This window comes from Opisthocomus hoazin, chromosome 26, assembly GCF_030867145.1.
Source record: "Opisthocomus hoazin isolate bOpiHoa1 chromosome 26, bOpiHoa1.hap1, whole genome shotgun sequence".
Lineage (NCBI taxonomy): Eukaryota > Metazoa > Chordata > Aves > Opisthocomiformes > Opisthocomidae > Opisthocomus > Opisthocomus hoazin.
In genome coordinates, this window is record NC_134439.1 from 6,583,624 (window position 1) to 6,600,516 (window position 16,893).

The following is a 16,893-nucleotide window of genomic DNA, read 5'->3' on the forward strand; positions in this document are numbered from 1 at the left end:
GTCCAAAGCATCTGCATTCAGATGTGTTGGAGCGGGTCCAGAGGAGGCCACGAAGATGATCCGAGGGCTGGAGCACCTCTCCTCCGAGGACAGGCTGAGGGAGCTGGGGCTGTTCAGCCTGGAGCAGAGAAGGCTCCGGGGTGACCTTAGAGCAGCTGCCAGTACCTGAAGGGGCTACAGGAAGGGTGGAGAGGGGCTTTTCACAAGGGTGTGCGGTGATAGGACAAGGGGGAATGGCTGCAAGCTAAAAGAGGGCAGATTTCAATTAGATATTAGGAAGAAATTCTTCCCCATGAGGGTGGTGAAACACTGGCCCAGGCTGCCCAGAGAAGCTGTGGCTGCCCCCTCCCTGGCAGGGTTCAAGGCCAGGTTGGATGGAGCTCTGAGCACCCTGGGCACCTGGAAGGCACCTGTCCCACGTTGGGTTGAGGCCATGGATTTTCCCAGGTTGTCCCAGCCTTGCTCGGTGACTCTGGGAATGTTGCTTCTCCGAGATTCTGCGTTTCTTTATTTGTAAAATGGGATTGCAGAGTCCATCTTGCCTTTTCACTGTTCCAAGATCTGTGGAGAAAGCATCTTTGAGAGCTACGTGAGTTTCGCGTGTTTACCGCTGCAAAGCGTTATTCTGCATGTTCTTGCAGCGATTCGTGGGACTGAAAATTTGCTTCTTCACAGGTCAATCGCTTTAATAAGGTGGAAGACAGAGCAATCTTCATTACTGATCGACACCTTTACAAGATGGACCCCATGAAGCAGTACAAAGTGATGAAGACCATCCCCCTCTATAACGTAAGTACGAGGATGGAGAATTGCATCTCGGGCTCTCGTAGTCATGGGCAGCGCATCTACCGTTTAGCGCCATTCTCATATCCATAAAATGCAAAAAGACCTTGGTTTACAATTTTTTATGTATTTAATGTCTTTAAAACAGTTATAGTACAATTATCTACAACCGTGATGCATCACGTTAGCTTTTAATTTCAGTGCATAAAATAAAAGCTAAAACGCAGACTGCTTATCACCCTGTCTGCTGTTCATTCTGCCCTTTGGTTTTTTATTTGCTGCGCGCTGCAAGATCTTGGCCCCATACAGGGTTTGGCATTTCACAGCAGCTTATGACACAGTTTCTGTGTCTCTGGGGGTTGGTTTGATCCTTCGTGTCATGTTTGAATTTTTTTTTTATATATTTGTTCGTGTTGAATGTAAATCTTATCAAAGCTACATTCGGAATTGTAGTGAGGGATCTGGCCTTCGGGGTAGCAGACTTCAGCTGCCAGTGACAAAGCAGCAGATTATCACTGGTAGAAAGGGGGATGGGGGAGAACCTCGTCTTAGCTCTTCAGCATGCTGGAGTGTGGATTCAACTGCTTGTTTGTTTTCCTCAGCCTGAGGTAACACTACTACGGTTATCTTAAACCTACAGGACCTGGCTGGGTCGCTCGGAAATGTCGCACGCAGATTTGTTGGGACATTTGCATTTGGAGAAATAATCAATCTGGCTGCCCCGTATTGCTAAAAGAGCAGAGATGGGATTAGGGTAACGGTCAAAATCTGATCTGCAGATGTGGAGTGAATGATTAGCTCAGGCTGCATCTGTAAGGTTGGTTTTATAGGTCCTCTTCCAGCCTCCTTGCTGGTCGTCCACCTAAGCCGTGCAGCGACCGCCCAGCGCAGCGCCTGTGGAGCAGCGTGCTCGGCTGCCTTGTTTGGCTGCTCTGAGAAGAGTGTTCGCTGTCACAAAGCCACGTCTCCACAGCTGTGTCTCTTGTTCTGAAAAGACCTTGCTGCCAGGGAGTCAGCAGCTGCAGGCCATGTTCCTCAGCTGATGTTCTGTTCTACTGACATTATCTCTTAATTGTGCAAAATGAAATTGTCAGCAGATTACGCTGCCAAATGGCTGACTCTTGCTTGTTCAGGTACACAGAGACTCTAAGCAGAGGGTTTTTCCTACACAGGTGGGGTTTTGTGGAGTATCAAGGTGAACTCCGGTGGACAGAGTGGAATTTTGTCCACCACAATTTCTCACTATTAGTTTTCTGCCCTCTTGCCTTATGCAAAATGGCTAGGCCACTGCAATTCACTTATTACATTAGTAATTACAGGTAAATCCGTGTTATTATTTAGCTTTAGAAAAACGTCTGCTTTACCTGTGTGTCTGATGGGTGGAGCTTGTACATTCACGTCACAGCACGAGACCAGGTCAGTGTGTCGGTAACCGAGACGTTTTCCTCGGAAACCCTCAATGCCTTAGAAATTAAAGGAGGCGAGCAAGTCAGATACAGTTTGTAGGTTGCCTGTAGAATATCTCTTACTGAGAAATGTTAGGAGTTACTGTTTTTCACAAAACACAGGTGTCTGAAATAGAGTATCCATTCACACAGAGCTCTGTAGCGCGGGCTGTATGGTGGCTGGCTGCTTTGCCTTTCCTCTGGCAGCAAACCAGTTAACGAGCTGTGCATATAGGTCTCTCTCTCTTCAAACACATTTCCGTGGATATAAATCAGCTTTATTTGCAGATGTGCAGTTATTCCCTTTAGCAGCCTACCACAAGGCTGCTTGACTGAACATTTGCCTTGACCTGAGCACCGTGAAGTGGTCCTGGAGTACTTTGCACAGGAGGGATGGATCCGAAAGACCCTTCACGGCCTCATACGGGTGTCAGAGTAATGTTCCAGAGTGGAGATTTGATGAAAGCTATTTCTGGGAAAGGCTGTAGTGATAAATTTCTGCTCTGTTGGCCACAGCCTCTCCTACCTGCTTCTCCTGCACTGTGGTCCTGGGGAACAGCAGAAAATCTGCACGTACACACCCGGATTGCACCGCAGTGCTCGGGCGAGCTCACTGATCCCGGTGATTCGCTGCTGACCCCTCACTGCGCCGCGGGAAGAGGGGAGAGGACGAGGGAGTCTGGAAATGTGTTTGGTTCATACCCAGAACGTGAAATATTTGTATTTCTTTTGCCAGGATTTCTTAAATTGAACTCTGGCAAATAGTTAATGCTATAATGCAGCTGCTTTTTCCTTTTTATAATTATGTTTTACATTTTGTAACTTATTGATTTGAATGTGCGTTGTCTGTCACCTCCTGAGCTGCCTGGCACACTCTCGTTTTTCTGCGTGCCTGATCCCTGCTTGCGTGGCAGCCCTTCCAGTGTACGGGGAGGTGGCGTGAGCAGCCGATTAGCGATACAGAGATTCCTTCCCGTTTGGGCAAAGAACAGTTGTTTGAACTGATACGAACATTTCCGAGAAGCAAATGGGTGGTAATTACACCGGCCGCGATGTGTATCGGTGTATCAAATATGTCCTGCTACAAAGATCACTGGGGAGGATGGATTGCCCTTCCGATGTGTAAAGGTGAACCCGGCTGAAATTCCTCTGCCTGTTCGCTGTGCTGCTCGCTGTCAGCATTTCAAAAGCCCCCTGTCAACATGGCAACATCCATGGGGATGGTGTTTCCATGGAAATCTCGTTGGAGACGGTCAGCTGATGTCTGTTATGACCAGAAACTAGTTTTTGCTGAAGAAATCACACCCCAGTTCCCAGTCTCCTTTGACTGTGTTTACGTGTAACTGGTTTCGGCACAGCCCCTGACGCGTGCCTGCTCGTCCCGGGCTCTGTGTTCTGGTGTGTTGTGTCCTGCCTGCGGAATCTGTGGTTTTGTGCAAATGATGACGAAGCAATAACTTGCCTTTCAACCCTGACTGTTTCACTGTACTGAGATGCTGCTTTGGGGGATTTTCTGTGTGCGGGCGTTCTGGCGGATGCCTCAGAAGTACCAATATACAATTATCTTTTTTGTTCTTACCTGGGGAGAAGATAACACATATTGGCAGAAAGGAATTAAAAGGCGACTGAGCAGCAGAAAGGATCTTGCAGCTGCCTTTCCCAGTACAGCAGTGAATACAATAAAGGATGCTCTGTGGAGGCTGAGAAGTTTCTCTTGATCTTCAAGCAGAGCTAATATTAGTGTTTGTAAATATGGAGATAAGCACCTTCTCTATAATTACTTCTTTTGTGTTATTTTTATAAGTTCAAATAGTCGTGTGGGGAGGGGTGAAAAAAGAAAATTTTGAATGGCTCTTTGACTTCTAACACAGTTGTGTTGAATAATTAATGTTTAAATAGGTTTTTCAAATCCAGAGATTTCAACTTGTTCATCTTTCAGACTCCGTGCTCATTGAAAACCTGGATGGCAGTGGTCCCTCTGGTGCTGTTGTGCTCACAGGATGTTAGTTAAGCATGCAAATTAATTTTAAGGGACACTATAAACCCAGGCAGCTGTTAATGTCTGTGCATGAAGCGTAGCTTGTTTTTAAGTGTTCGTAACCTCAAAATAGCATGGAGGGTAGGGAATACCCTCCGCCCGTGTTGGGTGTGTGCAGCAGGGAGCAGGAGGTCTCTGCTGGGGGTTTGGAACCCCAGCGGTTACCGCAGCTCAGACAGACTGCTGTACGCTGATCACACGCCAGCACAGTGGGAGTGATGCTGAACTTGGGTAGCGTTTCGTCCAGAAAACAGGGCTTGCACCGCACTGCGGAGTGTTGGTCGTGGCGTGCCTTCCTGGGCCGCTGCTGCTGCCTGGCCTGTGTTAGCCACCCAGAGCTGCAGCAGGCTGCTTGGAGAGAGCGCGTGGTGACTGCGAAACCAAGCACACGGATCCCGACTGTTTCGGAATGTGATTCGTGCTGCTGAAAGGAGTGAGTAGTCTCCAGCTCGGCTGGTGCTAATATCCTTTCCAACACAGGCAGTGGGGTGACACAGAAAGCTGTTTCCTCTAAGAAGGGGATGATGAGACTTTCATTTCCACCAAATGGTACATCGGTGCCTGTCGCTTCTAGAAGAACGTGGCTTCTCTGCACATCCCTGGGTGACTCAAAGGAGTCGTACAGCCCTCGGGACAGGGAAGCTCTGCTCTCTTCTCTCCCTGTACTCACCATTCCTTTGTCTCTCTGCCTTTTCTTTTTTGTTTTCATTTTTTTAGCGCTGGTTTGTTAAATGTACTTACCTCTTGATGTTTCTTTTGCCATCCTTCTATTTTGTTTTGCCAGCAGAGATTTGGTTTTTACGTTTTCTAATATTCATCTGAATAGCCTGTACCCAGATTGCCGATGCTAAAAATGTGCAGCTTTTGCTTTGCTTTGTGAGATGATGAGGACAAAGCTTTTAATGTGCCAAGTAACAGTTACTTAACAGACAAAAAAGAAAAAAACAAAACCAAAATAAAGCAAAAAAAAAACCCCACACACAGAAAACAAGACAAAGACCCCACACCTTTTTATTTTGTCAGAACAGCAAGACCTTAATCCATGCCTAAATACTGGAATCATCACAGCCCTGCAGGGTGTGCAACTTATATTCTTCATCAAGATGTTCAGCCTTTCAGTAAACTTAATTCTTACATTATTTCCGTACAGTTGCATTCCCAGCACCGCGTATGTGAATTTGAAGATGGTTGTTGGCCGTGCTCATGGTTATTTCTGTTCAAAGGAAACCAACAATAAAAGCAGGGCTGTGGCTCTGCCCCTGAGCGATGAGGTGTCATCCAGTGTGAGATTTTGGGGACAGCAAGCTCCCGCTATTGCAAATGCAGCTGGGGCCCTCTTTGATGGGTGGCCGGTGGTTCGGGGTGGGCAGAAGGACGCTCCAGGTACACGGGAGGGTGCTGCTAGTGCCAAGAGTCGCTCAGAGGGAACCCAGTCTGGCTGGTGACATTTCCTGGTGCCTTCGAGACTGTTGACTTCCAAAAAAAACCCTGTCATTGCACCTTGACTTTTTCAGCGTGTGGGAGGGGTACTGAGGACCTGCGTGCTGCCGTTGCCCTGAGCTCTGGCTGAGAGCAAGTGTTGCGAAGCAGCAAAGATAGATTAACATACACAGCATTTTTCTTGTTTTCTCTTCGCAGTTGATAGGACTGAGTGTCTCCAATGGAAAGGACCAGCTCGTGGTCTTCCACACGAAAGACAACAAGGATCTCATTGTCTGTCTCTTCAGTAAAGAGCCCTCTAACGACAGCAGGATTGGAGAGCTGGTGGGAGTCCTGGCAAGTCACTTCAAGAGGTCAGTGGTGGGGATGGATTTTGTTGAAAACTCAGTCTAGCGTGCCAAATCAGAAACTTCCCCCGAAGTCATTTTGATGCCGGTCTTGAGCTTTGTCTGTGTTACTTCACGGTATTACTAGGATGCCAGAACATCTTTGTCCTTGCAGTTTTGGGACATGCCTTTTTAGCTACAACACTTTGCTTGCCCTTTCTGCCTTCCCTGTATGTTTATTAGAGCATGGGTTTTTGGGGACGGATATCACTGGCGGTGCATTTGGAGTGTGTCGCGGTGTGTCCATACTTACAGCCAAACTCTGAACGTGTAAAATTAAGATACAGCTATTCCTTTCTCAAATGGCTCCCCCTGCTCCCAGTGTGATTTATTGCTCGAGCTGTAAAATGTCATCCCTGTTTCCTGAAAATTGTCTCTCTTGTAAATCAATGTGCATGAGCTGTTTTACTGGTGAACTGAACACTGAAGTGGTTATCTTGCATTGAGCTTCTTGTAGCTACAGCTGAACTAGCAATAATCACCTTTATACCGCAGAGCCAGTTCGGGACGGTCCAGACAAGCGTCACCGCAGTGACTGCGTTGCAGGCCAGCACATGACAGGAACTCTGTAGAGAAATGGGGTGGGGGGGGAACAGACCTGCAGAGTTGTTCCCCGACTCCTCCAGACCAGATTCTTGCCAGGACTGATGTTGATCAGCATCACATGCAGCGCTGGCTTTTGCTGTTCACAATACCATGCTTCATTTATGATCCGTGAAAAGGGGGCTTTATAGGTAAATACTCATAAAGATATGCAAGTAGCAGGACAAGGAGAGTGAATTCAGGTTACGTTAGGTCCCTGGGTAATTTTTTTCATGAATTCAAGAAGAGCGTGCGGGTTTAGCCACTTCTCACACTGCTGCGCAAAGCTCACTGCTGTCTGTCCTGCTGGAGCAGGCAGGTGCTAAATTCACTTCATATGAATTCTCGGCATCGGCATAATGTGTTTGGAGAAATTCAGTGCTGAAAAGCAACAGAAAACATTCTCTGGTTTTGCTTCTACCTAAATATAGTGTGGTTTCAAAGGCAGCTATTCCTGAAGGCTCAGGAGATACACGCCTTGTAAAGCAGCGCACTCCATTTTGGGAATCCTGTGAAGTAGCTGGAGTTGGTCCGTGTCTGGCTCGTTATGAGCCCAGGTGACATCATCTTCAGATGGCTGATAGTCCTCGGAGCCTTAACGAGCCTCTAATGTTGGGAAGAGCCGCGAACCCGTTGATTACGCCTCAGATCCTGTATGTTCAGTGTTCAGACTGCCCTGCTTTGCTGTTCCTTTTGCTCGGACGTTACTACGAAGTTCCCAGCCTATTCGTCACGCATCCAGTGTAGCTCGGGGGGGACACATGTTCTTCATTTCAAGAAAGCATATTTTAAGGGTGTAAACTATTGATTTTCAATTTCTTACACTGATTTAACAATGGCATTTTTATCTTTAAAAAGAATTCATTTTTATCTAATCACTGTCTGTAGCAGAATGGCGGTTCAACATGCTGTTTATTCTTCACTTAACACAATATTAGCATTTTTTTAGTGCTTCAGATGATGACTCAGCACAGCTGGTTAAATGGGAGAGCTGATCTAAAGGCCCCCTTTTCTCCCAACATCTAATGGAAGTTACTGGTTTAACAATAATGTACAGGAACAGCTCATGTTTAATTTTCCAAATATCCAAATGTCATGGTTTCCTGCTTCAAAGCAATATCTGTAAATCAAAATAAAAGGAAATACTCTTGGTTTCAGCCACTTTCCATTTTCTAAGAGTAAGTAAAGAAATCCTGTCAGTGAATGGGATTAGCTGATCCCTTGCTTGAGAGGCACTTTGGGAATTCCTCGTTAAACGGGATTAGCTGCAAGTCACCGTGTGCCTCATGGCAAGCGTCGGGTTTCCCTGTCCTGCCTGTCAGAAGGTGATGGCTGTGAAAAGAAAGTGGAGCCAGCAGTAAAATCTTGAGCCTGAAAGTTCACATCGCTGGGTGACCCTGTAATGGGACTTCAGAGCTCTGCTCCGCCTGGGCTGGGGGGAGCAGCTCCCTCGGGTGAGGGGGGTCTCGCTTGCTGTCCTCTTGGAACATACAAACTCATTTCCAGCCACCCCCATATCAGTCCTAAAACCCCCGTTACGAGGTTTTAGCAAGGGTAAGGTTGCACAGCTGCCCTTGGTTATGTGTAGCGTAGTAGGTAATGATATTTAAATACTGGAGTAATAAAATAATGTAAAACTCGATGCCGTTCTGTGTTAATGTGTAGGAACGAGGAGGAGGAGGCTGGTGATGACATCTGTTCTGAGGATGCCTAAACCTCCTCATTCAGGTGCTCGGTTTCAGGTTTTATTGTTTTCCCAAACTCTTTGAACTGGGAACTTCAATGCCTGACACATCATCTGTTGCGAATTTTTGGAAATCTTCCCCAAAAAATAGCTGAGGCAGAAAGTTTCGAGGTGATGCCGTTAGAAGCTGTGTTCTGGCAGCTGCTTCGGAGAAGTTACGCTGTCCCTGTTCTTAGGCAGAAAGGCTTCGCGGTTGGGAACATACTGCCTGAGGTCACATCTTTTCGCTTCGCCGATGGAAATCTGCCTGAAGCTGCATCTTTGACAAATTATTCCTGGTAGGAGTTTTCTTGCTTTCAGGTTGTGGTCACAAATGAGTATTTATATAGCATAAAAGTAACACGATGCTTCTATGAGCTATAAAATTTTGGAGTAGCGACTCTGCTCGTTAAGACAGTGAATTAAATGTAGTCGAGTTAACGGATGTTTGAGTCCTAACATCTCAGCTAGATTTTTTTTTTTTTAAACAATGCAGTTATTTAGGTAACTGAATTCCCAGCAGAAATTATGGGAAAGCCAGCTGAGGTGCTGATGTAGCGGCCACAGCGAGTTCGTGTCTGCCTGCAAAGCAGTGAGTAGACGTGTCCGTGAGCTGGAGTTCACCTGGGTGTTCTCCTCGCTGTTCTCTGGCTGCGGCTGTCTCGCCCTCACTGATGGGCATCTCCTGCTGGAGCCCTGTGCCTGCCAGCTGAGAAGAGCTGTGGGTCAGCAGAGCGCAGGAAACAGCTGGAGAAATCCTCTAGCAGCGCAGTGGGGGGGGCAGTCCCTTGCAGGAGCAAGCGTGTGAAATTTGGATCATGGGGCTCTCTTGTGCTGCTTGGCAGGAGGAGAAGGTGCTCTGAAGTGATGAGGGCAGCGCGTTGCTCTTGTTGTTGGTTTGCCAAAGCTCTTGCTTACAGGGTGAGGGATGCAGCTCGCAGAAGCTGTGGATGTGGCCACAGTGTCCCTTCGCGTGTTGGAGCCCATACGCCAGAGAAAGGGACCTGAGGAGCTCTCGGAGGAGTGAGGGTGGACATCAAAGGGGAGGATTCTCAGCCAGGAAAGGACTTCTCCTTTTCCATCTTTTACAACCACATTGCTTCACGGTCCTTAAGCCTCTAGAAGGTGCCTCAACTGATCAGTCCAATGGATTGAGGACTCTTGCTGGACGTACTTCAAAGCTGTATTTCACTGGAGAAGACCTGGCTGTAGCTGGTTTCTGAAGCACTAGTGGCTGTTACTCTCCTCCTCTTGCGGCTCTCACACGGCGCGTGTCGCCTCCTGTGTCTGGTCTTCCCCGCAGCGGGGGAGTGCCATGATCTAAACACCATGGGTTGTAAACGCAGCTCAGATGTCACCACCGATGGTGACCGAGACCCATCCTTTGTTCCAAGCACTGCGCTCCGTTCTGCAGCACGCCCTAGCTGACAGAAGTGATTCTTCTTGTCTGTGTTAAAACGCACTCAGAGTTTTCTGTCTGCTTTACCCACACAGTTCAGATCAGTGTGTGTCAGTGGCCTGCTCTCTTCCATGCTTTCTGTTCCGCTAACCCCAGCTTGTCTGCGGCCGCAGTCGCTGGTTTTCTTCCAGGATTGCTGAGGGGAAGGGGGAGTTAAAAGAACAGTAAAAAGCAATCCCTGCAGAATTCCAGCAGAAAATCACTTGCCTGAGGATAATTTTGTATTTTCCATTGCACTCTGAGACCTGTCAGCCGATTTTAATTATGAGTGTGCACTGGATCAGTTTTCTTTAGTTCTGGGTTCTTAGACTGGCGTGCCTTGGAGCCAGCTGCATGGGCGCTGCCACGCCGCTGACCAAGCAGTAGCCCACCAGAATGGATCTCAGACCAGGCTGTAGGCTCCGCTCAGGCCAGTCACCCTGTCCCTCCTCCGCACAGGGCACTCTGGCTTGGCACGAAGGCGTCTGGAGGAAGACTGCGTTCCTCGGCTTTCTCTTTCCCGTGCCTCACGTGTCGTCGTTTTGCTCCGTCTGTGCCTTTCGTTACGTTAGCTGAGATGGCAGCGCTTTGTCTGATTGCGGAAGCGGAGAGGTTTGGTCATTGGACTTAGTGTCATACGTACATGTATCATCTGTGTGTAAGACAGGAGTGAGAGTGTGCATGTAGGATTTATACATACATGTGTTAAAAATTGGGGGAAATTTATGTATATACATATATTTATATAGGCATATATGTAAAAATGTGGAAAGTATATGTACGTATATATAAATATATGTAAAAAAAAAAGGAGGGGAAATCTGTGCCATCAGCCTTTCCAAACAAACTGAGAGAGAAGCACGTCTGGTGTAAGGTGCAGAGTTTGCCCAGGCTTCTGTATTAAGCAAGATTTGCGTGGGGAAGTGCAGCCGTACAAAGTGCACCTTCCGTCGGCAGCGCGGTGGCACACGGGGGTCTGGCTGGGACTACGGCTTTGCTGGGCTTAACGCGGTGAGCAAACGGATCCTGGTCCAGAGAGTTCACGGTCTAAGCAGGCCGGGGAGCCGGGGGGGGAGCAGCAGCGTTGCGCTGCACGGGGGGAGCGGGGGCTGCTCGCCCCTCGGCACGGAGAGAGGAGAGGCCCGAGCTGTGCTTGGGGCAGTGGCATGCCCAGCCTCGGGGCGACCGCTCATCTTAGCCCTGCTTTCGGTGTTCAGAAAAGCCTGTGTTTGGAAAGGAAAGTGCACTTCTCGCTGCTGTCCTGGTGTTCAAAGCTTCAGCCGTCAATACTGGTTTCACTGGGATGGCGTAAGGCTTTGGGTGAGTGCGGTACCCCCGAGTCCCCCCAGCGACAGAACTCGCGCGTCCGAATAAAACCGAACCAGAACTGCGGGCAGTCTGGGGAGGCCAAAGGCGTTTGGTACAAAGGGAAGAGCTCATAGATGTTTTTTCTGTATTATTGCTCTTTGCAACAGTTCATGTTGTGGCAAACAAAGCTTCCTGCAAACACGCTGAAGTGAAAGATTGTGAAGTTCGCCAGTATCTAAATGGTGGTGTTTAAGGTTGAGCGCCGCGTGCTGCCTGCTGCGTGGGTTTGGTTGATAGCAGGAATGCCGAGGTGTTTGTGGGATGGGTGGAAGGGAACGCTCTGTAAATACACGTTTTCAATCCGTTGTGCAAGGGTGAGGGCAAGCGTTTTACACATTTTTGATGTTGTCAGTAAAGAAAGACAGAGGAGAGTCAACATGATTTGATTTTGCTTGTTTGGGAGAAAATCCTCTGCTCAATTATGAGCATGGTCTGGAACACAGATTATCGGGTAGGAGAGCCCAGTTTGATTAAAATCAATTCAATATTTTTAATTTGAATTTTTTCCACTGATGAGAAGAAACAGACTTTCCAGCTCAGGCCCAGGTATCATGCAAGAGGTTAAAAACACTTCAGTTTGTCCTAAAGATGCTCTCTCTTTACAAAACTGCGCTGATTTTAGTTGCTGTAAAATTGCTCCTTTCTTTTAAAGCTGTTTACCTTTCCCTTGCAGAAACCTTGATTAACTGCTGAGATGAATAGATTTACATGCGAGTTAGAACAGCAGCGTCTTCTCTGGCGTCAGCGACAATCGAGAGGAGGTGATGGGGATTCAGACTCTCGGTGTTTTGGGCCAAAGAAAGAAAGAGGAGCCGAGACTGGCGTGTGGTGCTGTGCTGCTCACAAACCGACCTCACCCCAAGGAAACAACCGTTTCGACAGGCAGAAAGCCTCCGCACAAAGGCGGGGTGTTACAGCCGCTGATACCAAATTAATCTGTCACTTCAGCTTTGTGAACGCGATGAAAATTAGCCGCTGGCTGACAGCGGGTGTCAGCAGCGCCGGCAGCCGGGCCGGTGAGGAGTGCCCTTTAGCTGGAAGTTTCCATCGGTGCGGGCGGTTTCTGGTAGGCTAGAGGAGATCAGAAGGAGCTGGGCGCTGCTTCGGCAGGGTGGGCTGGAAGCAAACTGCTTCGCAGTCGCTGTGTGATGCTGTGTGATGCTAACCCGTGTTCGGTGCTGATGCCGCCGTGCCGGTGGCTGACACCATTGTTAGCGGCGGCTGGAGCCTGACAAAGGACCGGACTTTATTCCTAGCAGACTCTTCCCTAACATTTCTTTCAGTGCTTGAGCTCGGTTTTTATACAGGATTTCTGTTCGTAATGAATTTCGAGTATAATTCTGCTGGGGTCTGGGGGGGGAAGCCCTAACCCGCAGTTAGCTGCCAGCTTTTTACGCATCAGGTACTTGACCCTGCAGAAGGGAAGTGGCAACAGGAAGAATAGTTTCCTTATACAAAATAAATTATAAAAAATACATTATCAGGAAAAATTGGCTTAATTCTCTTACCTTGTTTTAGTGACTTAGAGACATTTTCCAGGATTTAGCTAAGATTTACCTTTGGCTAACATACAATCTTTAGAATCATCTTTGGTAATTCTTGTGTGGGTTTGTCGACCTGACAGTTGTAGCTTGGGTTAAGAAATGATGGTTTTCCTTTGGAAAATACATTGCATGGGTAAAGATTTATTGCTTTCGATGACTGCAAGGCAGGAACAGGAGGAGTGCTAGCACCCCGATGAAACCCACTCTCTTTTTTAATTCTTTTATGTTTTGGAAAACATTTCTTGAGCTGTCGGTGCGGCTGAGTTTCTCCAAACACCTGTCCTGCTAGCAGGGAGCTCAGTAAGGGACTCCGCAGAGGGGTCGGTTCCCTGCTGCAGACTCGCCTTCCCGGCACTGCTGCTGCGGCGGGGTTTGGTCCCTGCCTCTGACAGGGCCTTTGCCTGGCCGGGCAAGCCTTCCCTGTCTCGCGTGCCAGTGGAAGAGCACGTTTTTGTTAGACATGTCAGTATGTTCCTGAAATGGCAGAAGTAGGTTTGTCTCCCGCGGCCCTGGGTTTGTTATATTGAGAATAAAATGAGCTCTAGCGAGGGGCTTGGGCTTTCAAGAGGCTGAGTTTAGTTTTTGCAGAAATATTGTGAACCGTTTATTTGTCTACTTGGCGTCTACATCTAAAAGTAAATTCTTTTCTCTGATAACGTGAATAGCAGTAACTCACTATATTTTCTGGCCTTCCTTCAAGGACTGAAGAGGTTTATTGGTCAGTTTTTCCTTCCCTCGCGTGCCCATGTCCTCTGCCCATTGTCAGCATGAATTCGGTCTAAAATCCGCTGGGAAGAGGACTCTGCTGTGGCTGAAGCAGGCTCAACTTGCTCTATACCAGCATCTCAGTCTAACTTGGGTGCTTTCCGTTCCGTAAGCAGCACCTGGATGCTGAAGCTCCATGCAGATCTTCAGCGTCCTCCTGGGACGGAGAGCTTGGTAGAAATCGGAAGTTGTCGGAGCCTGATGTGCTGTGAAGGAGATTGACTTCTCCGATGGTTCACTTGCTTGGCATTTTCTGGAATCATGTTGTATTCGGGAAGTCTTATTCAGGGCACTCAAAAAATCATTGATTACTCTGAAAATTTAGAAGCAGGTTTCCGCGGTAACTGTAATTCCTGTGACAATAGCTCTCTGGTCACCCCAAGGTCCTCTCCAGCCCACCACACCAGTGTGATGCATTACTGATGGTTTGTCTCATTAGCCTTTTGCAGAGTGTTTTTGGAGTTGCCCAGTTCATTCCCTATCTCCAGCTAATGGATCTACTGGGCTAAAACACGTGAAACCATTCTGTTCTTGGACATTCTATAGGAGCAGTGTGAAACGGGAAGGATTATTTGTGATCTGGAGGGAAAAGCAGCATTTAGACTGTCAGAAGCGGTGATATGTACTTGGCAGTGTCCTAGATTAGAAAATTCAAACCCATCCTCCTCCTCTCTAGGTGTTATAGAAGCCATCATACTTCTAAGTATGAATGCTTAAATATTTTAGAGGACTTGACATTTTCTGTGCCCTTTTATGAGGCTCTGTCCGGTTCCTTCCTGCGCTTGAGGAATTTATGATCAGAATATAAAAACAATTAAAGAAATCACACCTGAGTGGTCACTGTGGTGCAGCAATTCGGAGTTTCTCCGTTCTCCAGCTGCCGTGCCAGAGTTCCAGTCGAGCTTCCCTTTCGATGCTGGGCACTGGGGGTTCTCCCCAGAGAAGGTGTTGGGTGTCGTTGTGGGAACAGGTGAATGGGAGCGTTCCATCTTACAGAGAGGTTTCTGACGGGCTCTGCGCTGCGTGCAGTCCATGCGTTATCACACCTTTCTGACCGTATGATTATTTTCAGTCTTGAACTCCAGCTCTTGGCAGTCATTCAAGACTGTGGAAGTTTGACACGAACCATCACCTTGCCTGCTGCTAACAAACTGACATAAGCAGAAAGCGTCCTCTGAAGAGCCTTCGGCGGTACAAACCGCAGCACGGAAATCCCAAGCCGCGTCTTGAAACCGAGCGCAGGGCTGCGGGAGCAGTCTGACGCGGCAGTCACGCTGCCGGCTCTGCCTACGTGGTTGCACAAGGAAAGGTTGTAAATACTGATGATCTTGCTGTTGGTTTAATTCTCAACCAAAGCACTGGCTACCTGCTGTTCCAAGAGCCTTTCCTCTCCAGAAAACAGATGGCCCCACGTTGGCTGGCCTTACCGGGGCTTAGTTGCACCAGCAAGTCAGTATTATCAAGCTGTCAAAGGACCCATCTGCCCCGAGCAGCTGTCCTGGCATCCGCCAGGCTCTGTGCTGGGAACCTTCCTGCTCCGCAAATCTCAGGCATATAAAACTTTTATATTTTTGTTTTATTGGGGGGGGGGGAGGTGTAATTCATGCCATCTGCCTCCTGTGCTTAAGCAGAGGGTTATTACGTTGGAAAACAAGCTACTAGAGAGAAGTAATCTTTTACGCTCCCCTCGTAGTCTGTGGTCTGCCATAACTACACCGCATATTTTGCTTAACTTGTTTTTAAAAATGTAGCTTTGGACTCAAAATGGGTACAGATATGGTTTTGGTGTCCACACACAACTCAAACTTGTGCAAACTCTGGTTTGCTCCGTGCCTGCCCTTCCACTGATGGTCAGATCCTGGCCGAGATGTGTCACCTGGTTCCTTCTCTGGGATGCGGGATGCTGCTGCCGACGGCGCTGCTCGGGGTTGTCAGCACCCGGGAGCTACTGGCTGCAAACCTGCGGAGATTAAAAAGCTCTCATAGGTGATGCTTCAATATTAGCATAAGCTGATACATTCCCCACATTTTTATAGTGAGGCACTCACGGGGGGGGTTCCTACCTCGAATCTCATTATTGCTGATTAAAGGCGCCTGGTGGCTGCCTGCGCATCGGCTCTGTGGACCAGACCCAAGCTTCTGAGCAGCTTCGCCTTTGAACTGCGAGTGTTTAATTTCGCAGAGAGCCGCTAAGTGTTAAAAAAAGTGGTTTTGTAAAGATGAGGACAACAATTATTTTTAAGGCTTTAATATTTTCAAGAGATAAAAATTTAATAAAATAAATAGGCTCAGTGGATTTCTCTTGTATTTGAAACAATGGGGGAAAATATGCTTTTTTCTCTTGAAGCCTTTGGTTATTTGATAAGCCTCATCAGAAATATTTCTGCTACTTTTTACATTCTGGAATGAAATAAAGTATCGTGAAAGTACACATTAACAAAACTTTCCTTCTGGTTTTCCATGTTATAGCACTTTCAGCAGAGCCAAAAATTCGTCTTCTAAACTTGCTTTCCTTCCATTTATCTGTTGCCCAGTTCATTTCATCTTGTGAACTCAATATTTGAATTGTTCTCGGAAAGGCACTTGATGTTGCCGAGGCTGCTCTTTCAGAAGGAGCGAGTGACTTTGGCGCGTAACGGATATTTTATACTTAGAGGGTGGGTTTTGTGTTGTGTTTTTCTGGAAAGTGTGGAGCCACTACCTGATAAAATCTGGATGTGATAAAGACCCCTGGCTTGGTGCTCGACATTTTTGGAAATGCCTAAGGAACTTTCTTTTTAAATAGAGAATATTTGGTAAAAATATTGGGTCCCAGCAGTTCTTCCTGAAGCCAAGGTCAAAGAAATTAGTATTTAAATGTGGCTGTGCTAACACGACTTTGCAAAAAAAGAAAAAAAATCCCTTTTATTTCTTGACAGACTTTATAGCTTTTATTTTGTCTTTTTACAATGGATCCAGAACTTAACATCTGAGCTCAAGTTTTAAAGCTCCTGCTAAAATGCAGGATGGAAAAAGAAAAGCCAGTCTGGAATCAAGCTCACAGTACAGAACTGAAGTATATTTACTTAATATATTGAGCCTGGTGTATTGCTCTCCTTATAGATTCTCCTTTGCCAGCTTGCAATTCTGCTGCTGTGCTTCTTACCCTGATATCTGGGTGAAAGAAGCGCTCGTGTGTTTTGTCCGTGGCTCTCCTCTTTCCCCTTTCGTGTGCCGAATTTCTCAATGAAGCTGTGCTGGTTTTTGTATCTAGGACGAAAAAGATTTGCGTAAGTCTAGTTACGATCATTTTTGTGGTTAGTTTTAATGTGTTGGCTTCATTTCAGTCCTGCAGATACCTAAATCCCTTTTGATTTGCTGTTACTTAAACATTGCTTTTTT

At 47.3% G+C, this 16,893-nt stretch overlaps 1 protein-coding gene across 4 annotated transcripts in view; it reads left to right on the forward strand.

The window, feature by feature from the left end:
• The window catches only part of MYO1D (myosin ID), a 170,349-nt gene that overhangs the window by 100,797 nt on the left and 52,659 nt on the right, over positions 1-16,893 (forward strand). For 3 of the 4 annotated variants that reach the window (XM_075443750.1, XM_075443751.1, XM_075443753.1), the window contains exons 20-21: positions 676-789; positions 5,905-6,059. In XM_075443750.1, coding sequence (XP_075299865.1) covers positions 676-789; positions 5,905-6,059 — 269 coding nt within the window. Of the gene's footprint in view, positions 1-675; positions 790-5,904; positions 6,060-7,105; positions 7,866-16,893 lie in introns of those variants that run through there. The other variant, XM_075443752.1, reaches the window with a different exon arrangement.